General features: G+C 48.0%; 1 protein-coding gene across 1 annotated transcript in view; it reads right to left on the reverse strand.

The window, feature by feature from the left end:
* Window positions 1-644: 644 nt before the first annotated feature.
* Window positions 645-13,220, reverse strand: part of CARD9 (caspase recruitment domain family member 9) — a 72,025-nt gene continuing 59,449 nt past the window's right edge. The window contains exons 11-14 of the mRNA XM_088479547.1: window positions 12,765-12,813; window positions 4,408-4,472; window positions 3,671-3,732; window positions 645-1,261 (exon numbers count right to left, since the gene is read on the reverse strand). Coding sequence (XP_088335673.1) covers window positions 1,177-1,261; window positions 3,671-3,732; window positions 4,408-4,472; window positions 12,765-12,813 — 261 coding nt within the window. The 3' untranslated portion in view covers window positions 645-1,176. The remainder of the gene's footprint in view (window positions 1,262-3,670; window positions 3,733-4,407; window positions 4,473-12,764; window positions 12,814-13,220) is intronic.

The raw sequence follows: 13,220 nt of genomic DNA on the forward strand, positions 1-13,220 counted from the left end.
AATAGAGATATTGAGTGCCGGAGGGGCGGGATGTAATAGAGATAGAGAGTGCCGCAGGGGCGGGATGTAATAGAGATAGAGAGTGCCGGAGGGGCGGGATGTAATAGAGATAGAGAGTGCCGGAGGGGCGGGATGTAATAGAGAGTGCCGGAGGGGCGGGATGTAATAGAGAGTGCCGGAGGGGCGGGATGCCAGTTCAGCTTTGCCTTGTAAAGTACTACAACTTTAAAAAAACGATGGAGATCAGTCTGTACCCCGCACCTCCGGCAGATTTGATCTCTATTACATCCCACCCCTAATCCTTAACACTGTTAATTGTGCCTAACCAGCATCCCCCCATATTGTGCCTAACCAGCGTCCCCCCATAGTGTGCCTAACCCAGCGTCCCCCCATATTGTGCCTACCCGGCGTCCCCCCATATTGTGCCTCCCCGGCGTCCCCCCATAATGTGCCTCCCCTGCGTCCCCCCATAGTGTGCCTAACCCAGCATCCCCCATAGTGTGCCTAACCCAGCGTCCCCCCATAGTGTGCCTAACCCAGCATCCCCCCATATTGTACCTACCCTGCGTCCCCCCATAATGTGCCTCCCCTGCGTCCCCCCATAATGTGCCTCCCCCATAATGTGCCTACCTGGCATCCCCCCATATTGTGCCTACCCTGCGTACCCCCATATTGTGCCTACCCTGCGTACCCCCCATATTGTGCCACATACAGGCATGGCAATACATACAGGTCACCGAATGCCCCAGGAGGTCACTGTGAGGAGCACTGATGCTCAATTTAATAGAGAGGAAAAAGCAGCAGAATATATAAAATGTGTTTTAGCACATGGAAGACCTGGCTCTATGTAATGTTATTCACATCCCAGCAGCGGAGAGGGCGATGTGTCTCCATACTGGCTTCTGACATGTCATGAAGTCGCAGTCAGGCAGGCGGCTCTGTTCTGTCGCTTCATATGTACGGAATGAATGTTGTAGGATTGTTGCTCACTGGATGCTGCCAGATCTGGTTAAGACGTAACCTGCCCAGGCCTGAGGTCCAGAACGATCCTGGTAAATATTGAAGTTACCTAATAAATATTTACCTACAGCACAAGTCTGTACAGATGTCACTGATAATATAACTGTGGTTGCCGTCCACCATTTTGATCTGTGCCAAGAAGAAATCCGGATGTTTCTACGGGGTCCCGTCAGTGTCGCTCTCCGATGTGTAGTATTCCACCAACGTCGGGGAGCAATTCTTTAATCTCAGGGCCCACTTTCTGAAAAACACAATAGTGTAATGTCATCCTGTGTAGCCGGGCTATAGCAGAATGATACAATTCCCTGTACAACAATGCATACGGTTCAGCACATTAGCTAAAGGCAGCCGAGCGGTGATTCGCGCTTTCCATCCATAGCGATGAGTTATTATGGCCGTGTCTACTTAGCTCGGTATTTCAGGGAAGCCCAATGCAGAAGATATGAACCGTGAAAGTAATAGCACATTCGGGTTCCTGATTGTGAATGCACCATAAGACGGAGCTGATCCTCTTCCCACCCTCCTACATAACCTCCATTTCATTATCTATTGACACCACAATTATCTCCTCTAGCCCCAAAGTGTGCTGTCTTGGCGTTATCCTGGACTCCTCCCTCTCCTTTACACCACATATACAAAACCTCTCAATCCTGCTGATTGCATCTCAAAATATTCCCAGGATTAGACCGTTCCTCACCCAGGATGCTACTATAACCCTCATCGAGTCACTGGTCATCTCCAGATTGGACTACTGTAACCTCCTCCTATCTGGCCTCCCCAACTCCCATCTCTCTCCTCTCCAGTCTGTCCTCAATGCTGCTGATCAGCTCATCGTCCTCTCCTAACGTTCTACATTTGCCTCCCCTCTCCTACAAGCCGTACACTGGCTCCCCTTCCCTTTCAGAACCCAATTCAAGGCTCTCACACTCACTTACAGTACAAAGCCCTCGGCCATTCCTCTCCCAATTACATCTCTGATCTCATCTCCCTTCTCTCCTGTCCACTCTCTTCGTTCAACAAATGCCGCCTCTCATGCCAACTGATTGCTTCCTCCCACTATCGCCTCCAAGATTTTGCCCGTGCTGCTCCCCACCTTTGGAACTCTCTCCCTCTCCCCATCAGACTCTCCTCCTCTTTACAATCCTTCAAACGGGCTCTCAAGACCCCACTACTTCATCAATGCTTTCCAGCTCTCATCCTAACTTGCTACTACATGCTCCTTCCTCCCTGTCTTCCCCATCTGTGTCACACCTGTCTGCCCCTCTCCTTTAGAATGTAAGCTCTTACGAGCAGAGCCCTCTACCCTCTTGTGCTTCTCCTTACTCTGCTTTCATCTACTTCTTACTCCCCACTAGGGCACCTAACACCTGGTGCTTATGTTCTGCTGCTTATGTGGGTGTTATGGTCACTAATGTATCAATGTATATTATCCATGTCCTGTATTGTACTATAAGTCCCCTATTTGGTTATGTACTGTATTGTACCTTAGTGTGCGATCGCACGTTCAGACATAGGAGGCGTCCTCATACCCTAGTGTGCGATCGCACGTTCAGACATAGGAGGCGTCCTCATACCTTAGTGTGCGATCGCACGTTCAGACATAGGAGGCGTCCTCATACCTTAGTGTGCGATCGCACGTTCAGACATAGGAGGCGTCCTCATACCTTAGTGTGCGATCGCACGTTCAGACATAGGAGGCGTCCTCATACCTTAGTGTGCGATCGCACGTTCAGACATAGGAGGCGTCCTCATACCTTAGTGTGCGATCGCTCGTTCAGACATAGGAGGCGTCCTCATACCTTAGTGTGCGATCGCACGTTCAGACATAGGAGGCGTCCTCATACCTTAGTGTGCGATCGCACGTTCAGACATAGGAGGCGTCCTCATACCTTAGTGTGCGATCGCACGTTCAGACATAGGAGGCGTCCTCATACCTTAGTGTACGATCGCTCGTTCAGACATAGGAGGCGTCCTCATACCTTAGTGTACGATCGCTCGTTCAGACATAGGAGGCGTCCTCATACCTTAGTGTACGATCGCTCGTTCAGACATAGGAGGCGTCCTCATACCTTAGTGTACAATCGCTCGTTCAGACATAGGAGGCGTCCTCATACCCTAGTGTACGATCGCACGTTCAGACATAGGAGGCGTCCTCATACCTTAGTGTACGATCGCACGTTCAGACATAGGAGGCAACCTCATACCTTAGTGTGCGATCGCACGTTCAGACATAGGAGGCGTCCTCATACCTTAGTGTGCGATCGCACGTTCAGACATAGGAGGCGTCCTCATACCTTAGTGTGCGATCGCACGTTCAGACGTAGGAGGCGTCCTCATACCTTAGTGTGCGATCGCACGTTCAGACATAGGAGGCGTCCTCATACCTTAGTGTACGATCGCACGTTCAGACATAGGAGGCGTCCTCATACCTTAGTGTGCGATCGCATCATTTGCAGATTTTCTTTCCTTACGGCAGCGAACGAGCGCAGTTTAGCGAGCGGATTTGAATAAGCTCCTCAGACCGAAGCTCTGTAACTGGCAGCCAATCAGGTATATATATGGTCTCTCACCAGCTGTACAATGAACACCATTATGAGACAAATAATGACAATACATTAATGATGTATAAGTGGAATCTCCTGTACATTACCTGCGGTTATGTTCGAAGCTCTTGTTAATCCGTCTCCTGCCGTTACTTACTGGGCAGTGCACCTGAACGAGGGGATATGTATCATTACGCTGCTCTCTGTATTAGTGCTGACATTGTCTTTATGTAGAGAAGAACAAGCAGAATGAGAGATAAGCAGATTTCTTACTTCAATAAGGGATAATTCACTATACAATGAACTAGAGATAGCCAAGCTGTGATACCCTAGGTGGAGGTGAACCACAAGTCCCAGCATGTACACATAGAACCCTGCAGCCGCCAGAAGATTTCTCTAAACCTTTCAGATACGGGGGGAGATGGGGGTTGGCGTCAGCTCAGTCCCATTATATTATAGTTTAGTATACAGCTTTTACAGCAATAACATCTCAGGTTGGCAGGACATGCTGGGATATGTAGTTCCACAACAGCTGGGGACCACAGCTTTATAACCTAACATATCTGTACCCATGCCCTGCGTGACTAGGAAACCCCTCAGCATTAATGTCAGTAGGTAGAGATACATCAGGTCACACAATGACAATATGGGTTTTCTCCCACTGTGACTGATCATCTTCATCCACAGAACAACCTGCGCTGAAGTCAATGTTTTCCACCATCTGCTAATGGGAATGATATGAGCAAATACGGCTTCAAGCAACTGGAAAATGAGCGGGAAAAAGCGGAATATTATCTTCCCCACGATGACAGCAAACTGCGATGACAGTGATGTCAGATCTTACGTTGCTGCTTGTCCTGGATGTCTCCGAGAGATCTCCACTAGTGTACTCCTGTCCTGGTGCTTTCTCTGTGTATAGGAAGAAAAGTGACAGTCAGTCTTCCCTGTGGTCACACATACACGAGGCTTCTAATACAGTGCAGCAGAGTCAGTCTTCCCTGTGGTCACACATACACGAGGCTTCTAATACAGTGCAGCAGAGTCAGTCTTCCCTGTGGTCACACATACACGAGGCTTATAATACAGTGCAGCAGAGTCAGTCTTCCCTGTGATAACACATACACGAGGCTTATAATACAGTGCAGCAGAGTCAGTCTTCCCTGTGGTCACACATACACGAGGCTTCTAATACAGTGCAGCAGAGTCAGTCTTCCCTGTGGTCACACATACACGAGGCTTCTAATACAGTGCAGCAGAGTCAGTCTTCCCTGTGGTCACACATACACGAGGCTTATAATACAGTGCAGCAGAGTCAGTCTTCCCTGTGATAACACATACACGAGGCTTATAATACAGTGCAGCAGAGTCAGTCTTCCCTGTGGTCACACATACACGAGGCTTATAATACAGTGCAGCAGAGTCAGTCTTCCCTGTGGTCACACATACACGAGGCTTATAATACAGTGCAGCAGAGTCAGTCTTCTCTGTGGTCACACATACACGAGGCTTATAATACAGTGCAGCAGAGTCAGTCTTCCCTGTGGTCACACATACACGAGGCTTCTAATACAGTGCAGCAGAGTCAGTCTTCCCTGTGATCACACATACACGAGGCTTCTAATACAGTGCAGCAGAGTCAGTCTTCCCTGTGATCACACATACACGAGGCTTCTAATACAGTGCAGCAGAGTCAGTCTTCCCTGTGGTCACACATACACGAGGCTTCTAATACAGTGCAGCAGAGTCAGTCTTCCCTGTGATCACACATACACGAGGCTTATAATACAGTGCAGCAGAGTCAGTCTTCCCTGTGATCACACATACACGAGGCTTATAATACAGTGCAGCAGAGTCAGTCTTCCCTGTGGTCACACATACACGAGGCTTCTAATACAGTGCAGCAGAGTCAGTCTTCCCTGTGGTCACACATACACGAGGCTTCTAATACAGTGCAGCAGAGTCAGTCTTCCCTGTGGTCACACATACACGAGGCTTCTAATACAGTGCAGCAGAGTCAGTCTTCCCTGTGATCACACATACACGAGGCTTCTAATACAGTGCAGCAGAGTCAGTCTTCCCTGTGATCACACATACACGAGGCTTCTAATACAGTGCAGCAGAGTCAGTCTTCCCTGTGATCACACATACACGAGGCTTATAATACAGTGCAGCAGTGTCAGTCTTCCCTGTGATCACACATACACGAGGCTTATAATACAGTGCAGCAGAGTCAGTCTTCCCTGTGATCACACATACACGAGGCTTATAATACAGTGCAGCAGAGTCAGTCTTCCCTGTGATCACACATACACGAGGCTTCTAATACAGTGCAGCAGAGTCAGTCTTCCCTGTGATCACACATACACGAGGCTTCTAATACAGTGCAGCAGAGTCAGTCTTCCCTGTGGTCACACATACACGAGGCTTCTAATACAGTGCAGCAGAGTCAGTCTTCCCTGTGGTCACACATACACGAGGCTTATAATACAGTACAGCAGAGTCAGTCTTCCCTGTGATCACACATACACGAGGCTTATAATACAGTGCAGCAGAGTCAGTCTTCCCTGTGATCACACATACACAAGGCTTCTAATACAGTGCAGCAGAGTCAGTCTTCCCTGTGGTCACACATACACGAGGCTTCTAATACAGTGCAGCAGAGTCAGTCTTCCCTGTGGTCACACATACACGAGGCTTCTAATACAGTGCAGCAGAGTCAGTCTTCCCTGTGATCACACATACACGAGGCTTCTAATACAGTGCAGCAGAGTCAGTCTACCCTGTGGTCACACATACACGAGGCTTCTAATAGAGTGCAGCAGAGTCAGTCTTCCCTGTGATCACACATACACGAGGCTTCTAATACAGTGCAGCAGAGTCAGTCTTCCCTGTGATCACACATACACGAGGCTTCTAATACAGTGCAGCAGAGTCAGTCTTCCCTGTGATCACACATACACGAGGCTTCTAATACAGTGCAGCAGAGTCAGTCTTCCCTGTGATCACACATACACGAGGCTTCTAATACAGTGCAGCAGAGTCAGTCTTCCCTGTGATCACACATACACGAGGCTTATAATACAGTGCAGCAGAGTCAGTCTTCCCTGTGATCAAACATACACGAGGCTTATAATACAGTGCAGCAGTGTCAGTCTTCCCTGTGATCACACATACACGAGGCTTATAATACAGTGCAGCAGAGTCAGTCTTCCCTGTGATCACACATACACGAGGCTTATAATACAGTGCAGCAGTGTCAGTCTTCCCTGTGATCACACATACACGAGGCTTATAATACAGTGCAGCAGAGTCAGTCTTCCCTGTGGTCACACATACACGAGGCTTATAATACAGTGCAGCAGAGTCAGTCTTCCCTGTGATCACACATACACGAGGCTTATAATACAGTGCAGCAGAGTCAGTCTTCCCTGTGATCACACATACACGAGGCTTCTAATACAGTGCAGCAGAGTCAGTCTTCCCTGTGATCACACATACACGAGGCTTCTAATACAGTGCAGCAGAGTCAGTCTTCCCTGTGGTCACACATACACGAGGCTTCTAATACAGTGCAGCAGAGTCAGTCTTCCCTGTGGTCACACATACACGAGGCTTATAATACAGTGCAGCAGAGTCAGTCTTCCCTGTGATCACACATACACGAGGCTTATAATACAGTGCAGCAGAGTCAGTCATCCCTGTGATCACACATACACAAAGCTTATAATACAGTGCAGCAGAGTCAGTCTTCTCTGTGGTCACACATACACGAGGCTTCTAATACAGTGCAGCAGAGTCAGTCTTCCCTGTGATCACACATACACGAGGCTTCTAATACAGTGCAGCAGAGTCAGTCTTCCCTGTGATCACACATACACGAGGCTTCTAATACAGTGCAGCAGAGTCAGTCTTCCCTGTGATCACACATACACGAGGCTTCTAATACAGTGCAGCAGAGTCAGTCTTCCCTGTGGTCACACATACACGAGGCTTCTAATACAGTGCAGCAGAGTCAGTCTTCCCTGTGGTCACACATACACGAGGCTTATAATACAGTGCAGCAGAGTCAGTCTTCCCTGTGATCACACATACACGAGGCTTCTAATACAGTGCAGCAGAGTCAGTCTTCCCTGTGGTCACACATACACGAGGCTTCTAACAGAGTGCAGCAGAGTCAGTCTTCTCTGTGGTCACACATACACGAGGCTTCTAATACAGTGCAGCAGAGTCAGTCTTCCCTGTGATCACACATACACGAGGCTTCTAATACAGTGCAGCAGAGTCAGTCTTCCCTGTGATCACACATACACGAGGCTTCTAATACAGTGCAGCAGAGTCAGTCTTCCCTGTGGTCACACATACACGAGGCTTCTAATACAGTGCAGCAGAGTCAGTCTTCCCTGTGGTCACACATACACGAGGCTTTTAATACAGTGCAGCAGAGTCAGTCTCCCCTGTGATCACACATACACGAGGCTTATAATACAGTGCAGCAGAGTCAGTCTTCCCTGTGATCACACATACACGAGGCTTCTAATACAGTGCAGCAGAGTCAGTCTTCCCTGTGATCACACATACACGAGGCTTCTAATACAGTGCAGCAGAGTCAGTCTTCCCTGTGATCACACATACACGAGGCTTCTAATACAGTGCAGCAGAGTCAGACTTCCCTGTGATCACACATACACGAGGCTTCTAATACAGTGCAGCAGAGTCAGTCTTCCCTGTGGTCACACATACACGAGGCTTCTAATACAGTGCAGCAGAGTCAGTCTTCCCTGTGATCACACATACACGAGGCTTCTAATACAGTGCAGCAGAGTCAGTCTTCCCTGTGATCACACATACACGAGGCTTCTAATACAGTGCAGCAGAGTCAGTCTTCCCTGTGATCACACATACACGAGGCTTCTAATACAGTGCAGCAGAGTCAGTCTTCCCTGTGATCACACATACACGAGGCTTCTAATACAGTGCAGCAGAGTCGGTCTTCCCTGTGATCACACATACACGAGGCTTCTAATACAGTGCAGCAGAGTCGGTCTTCCCTGTGATCACACATACACGAGGCTTCTAATACAGTGCAGCAGAGTCGGTCTTCCCTGTGATCACACATACACGAGGCTTCTAATACAGTGCAGCAGAGTCAGTCTTCCCTGTGATCACACATACACGAGGCTTCTAATACAGTGCAGCAGAGTCAGTCTTCCCTGTGATCACACATACACGAGGCTTCTAATACAGTGCAGCAGAGTCAGTCTTCCCTGTGATCACACATACACGAGGCTTCTAATACAGTGCAGCAGAGTCAGTCTTCCCTGTGATCACACATACACGAGGCTTATAATACAGTGCAGCAGTGTCAGTCTCCCCTGTGGTCACACATACACGAGGCTTATAATACAGTGCAGCAGAGTCAGTCTTCCCTGTGGTCACACATACACGAGGCTTATAATACAGTGCAGCAGAGTCAGTCTTCCCTGTGATCACACATACACGAGGCTTATAATACAGTGCAGCAGAGTCAGTCTTCCCTGTGATCACACATACACGAGGCTTATAATACAGTGCAGCAGAGTCAGTCTTCCCTGTGATCACACATACACGAGGCTTATAATACAGTGCAGCAGAGTCAGTCTTCCCTGTGATCACACATACACGAGGCTTATAATACAGTGCAGCAGAGTCAGTCTTCCCTGTGATCACACATACACGAGGCTTATAATACAGTGCAGCAGAGTCAGTCATCCCTGTGATCACACATACACGAGGCTTATAATACAGTGCAGCAGAGTCAGTCTTCCCTGTGATCACACATACACGAGGCTTCTAATACAGTGCAGCAGAGTCAGTCTTCCCTGTGATCACACATACACGAGGCTTCTAATACAGTGCAGCAGAGTCAGTCTTCCCTGTGATCACACATACACGAGGCTTCTAATACAGTGCAACAGAGTCAGACTTCCCTGTGATCACACATACACGAGGCTTCTAATACAGTGCAGCAGAGTCAGTCTTCCCTGTGATCACACGTACACGAGGCTTATAATACAGTGCAGCAGAGTCAGTCTTCCCTGTGATCACACGTATACGAGGCTTCTAATACAGTGCAGCAGAGTCAGTCTTCCCTGTGATCACACGTACACGAGGCTTCTAATACAGTGCAGCAGAGTCAGTCTTCCCTGTGATCACACGTACACGAGGCTTCTAATACTGTGCAGCAGAGTCAGTCTTCCCTGTGGTCACACGTACACGAGGCTTCTAATACAGTGCAGCAGAGTCAGTCTTCCCTGTGATCACACGTACACGAGGCTTCTAATACAGTGCAGCAGAGTCAGTCTTCCCTGTGATCACACATACACGAGGCTTCTAATACAGTGCAGCAGAGTCAGTCTTCCCTGTGATCACACATACACGAGGCTTCTAATACAGTGCAGCAGAGTCAGTCTTCCCTGTGATCACACATACACGAGGCTTATAATACAGTGCAGCAGAGTCAGTCTTCCCTGTGGTCACACATACACGAGGCTTCTAATACTGTGCAGCAGAGTCAGTCTTCCCTGTGATCACACATACACGAGGCTTATAATACAGTGCAGCAGTGTCAGTCTTCCCTGTGATCACACATACACGAGGCTTATAATACAGTGCAGCAGAGTCAGACTTCCCTGTGATCACACATACACGAGGCTTCTAATACAGTGCAGCAGAGTCAGTCTTCCCTGTGATCACACATACACGAGGCTTATAATAAAGTGCAGCAGAGTCAGTCTTCCCTGTGATCACGCATACACGAGGCTTATAATACAGTGCAGCAGAGTCAGTCTTCCCTGTGATCACGCATACACGAGGCTTCTAATACAGTGCAGCAGAGTCAGTCTTCCCTGTGATCTCGCATACACGAGGCTTCTAATACAGTGCAGCAGAGTCAGTCTTCCCTGTGATCACACATACACGAGGCTTCTAATACAGTGCAGCAGAGTCAGTCTTCCCTGTGATCACACATACACGAGGCTTCTAATACAGTGCAGCAGAGTCAGTCTTCCCTGTGATCACGCATACACGAGGCTTCTAATGCAGTGCAGCAGAGTCAGTCTTCCCTGTGATCACGCATACACGAGGCTTCTAATGCAGTGCAGCAGAGTCAGTCTTCCCTGTGATCACGCATACACGAGGCTTCTAATACAGTGCAGCAGAGTCAGTCTTCCCTGTGATCACGCATACACGAGGCTTCTAATACAGTGCAGCAGAGTCAGTCTTCCCTGTGATCACACATACACGAGGCTTCTAATACAGTGCAGCAGAGTCAGTCTTCCCTGTGATCACACATACACGAGGCTTCTAATACAGTGCAGCAGAGTCAGTCTTCCCTGTGATCACACATACACGAGGCTTATAATACAGTGCAGCAGAGTCAGTCTTCCCTGTGATCACACATACACGAGGCTTATAATACAGTGCAGCAGAGTCAGTCTTTCCTGTGATCACACATACACGAGGCTTATAATACAGTGCAGCAGAGTCAGACTTCCCTGTGATCACACATACACGAGGCTTATAATACAGTGCAGCAGAGTCAGTCTTCCCTGTGATCACACATACACGAGGCTTATAATACAGTGCAGCAGAGTCAGTCTTCCCTGTGATCACACATACACGAGGCTTATAATACAGTGCAGCAGAGTCAGACTTCCCTGTGATCACACATACACAAGGCTTATAATACAGTGCAGCAGAGTCAGTCTTCCCTGTGATCACACATACACGAGGCTTATAATACAGTGCAGCAGAGTCAGTCTTCCCTGTGATCACACATACACAAGGCTTATAATACAGTGCAGCAGAGTCAGACTTCCCTGTGATTATACATATATAATTGCACGCAGGCACCTGTCTGTCTCTACCTGATTGACAGGTGTGGGTCGTGGACGTTCAGTGTTCCCAGTTTTCAGGAGTGGCAAGGCCAGGATCTGCGTCCACCCGGGTAAGCCAAGGCTTACTCAGCTGGCTGGCGTCGTCAACCATCTCAGCTCAAGACTAGACAGAGACAGACCGGGGGGCAGACAGGGACAGAGAGAGACAGAGAGAGACAGAGAGAGACAGAGATATGACGGCGCCGGCTAGCTGAGTAAGCCTAGAAAGACGATAGATAGATAAATGGTAATAATTACATACTTAAATTATGTACGTTTATGAGTTCTTACTTTGGTAATTCACAGGGTCTATATAGGAGTTCATATATGTGGCTTTAATGCATATTTCACTATTGTTAATTAATATCCAGATGATGTATTTAGTCTCTAGAACTTGTAAACTTAAATTATATTGAGTTGTAGCTAACATGGATTAGTAACACTGGAAGAAGGGGTTATATCTGATTCACACCATAAGGATATCATCAATGTATCTCCCCAGCAAGCACTGCCAAGGAGCTTCATGTTCTTTCACCCCCCCCATTTAGAGGTCAGTGGAGGGCAAAATGCATCCCCATGGCTGTCCCACATCGATGTCCTGTAAAAGGTCACTTCTCCATAAATGGGCTCCAAATCATAGTACAGAAGCCAGAATAAGAGTCTGACGATGAGGTGAAAATACAAAGAAATAATGTGGAGACGTTGTTCAAGACATATAATAGTATAATTTGCCATCTAATGTAACAATTGCATAATTAAATTGTCAGGGTAATGCCCGAGGAAATACCCCTGTACTGTGCACGAGCCCCAGAATGCATCCTGGCCTAGATTAATGCATCTCCTTACGTCTCAGGAGGAGAAGTGGGGGCAGGTAATCATAAGCCGAGTATAATAAGGGCATATACACCTCAGTGTAGTACACCCTACTGAGATACCCTAGAATCGGATATGGATATGTCCCCACCTCCTGACAGTTTATCCTTTCTGGGCACGCAAGCCGGGTGTAACGGTGCGTGATGCTGACAATGACACCTGCAGCGCTATCTAACCGCCTCTGATTGTCTGTTTGCATACTGAGCCCCTTCAGCTGATAGTAAATCCTTATTACCCATGTGTCTCCATTAGGAAAACTAAGTATACTTATTTACAGACAGTGCTAAATGTGCAGACAGAAACATGCAAGACGTGGTGTATTAACGTGCATATGCTAAGTCGCTGTATCTCGGGATTATATCCCAGTCTGCAACAAATCCCAGCACAGAATATCCACCTGAAACGTCACACTTACTATTATCACGCTGTGCCTCGTGTTCATCCGTGTAAATCTGGACATTTATCTTAGAGAGAGGAAGAACAGGTATAAGATGTCACACTTACAGCCATGCTGTAACGTCGCACTACATGCTATACACCAGCCATGCTGTAACGTCGCACTACATGCTATACACCAGCCATGCTGTAACGTCGCACTACATGCTATACACCAGCCATGCTGTAACGTCGCACTACATGCTATACACCAGCCATGCTGTAACGTCGCACTACATGTTATACATCAGCCATGCTGTAACGTCACACTACATGCTATACACCAGCCATGCTGTAACGTCGCACTACATGCTATACACCAGCCATGCTGTAACGTCGCACTACATGCTATACACCAGCCATGCTGTAACGTCGCACTACATGCTATACACCAGCCATGCTGTAACGTCACACTACATGCTATACACCAGCCATG

This window comes from Taudactylus pleione, unplaced genomic scaffold (genome assembly GCF_031769625.1).
Source record: "Taudactylus pleione unplaced genomic scaffold, aTauple2 ptg000240l, whole genome shotgun sequence".
NCBI classification, from domain to species: domain Eukaryota; kingdom Metazoa; phylum Chordata; class Amphibia; order Anura; family Myobatrachidae; genus Taudactylus; species Taudactylus pleione.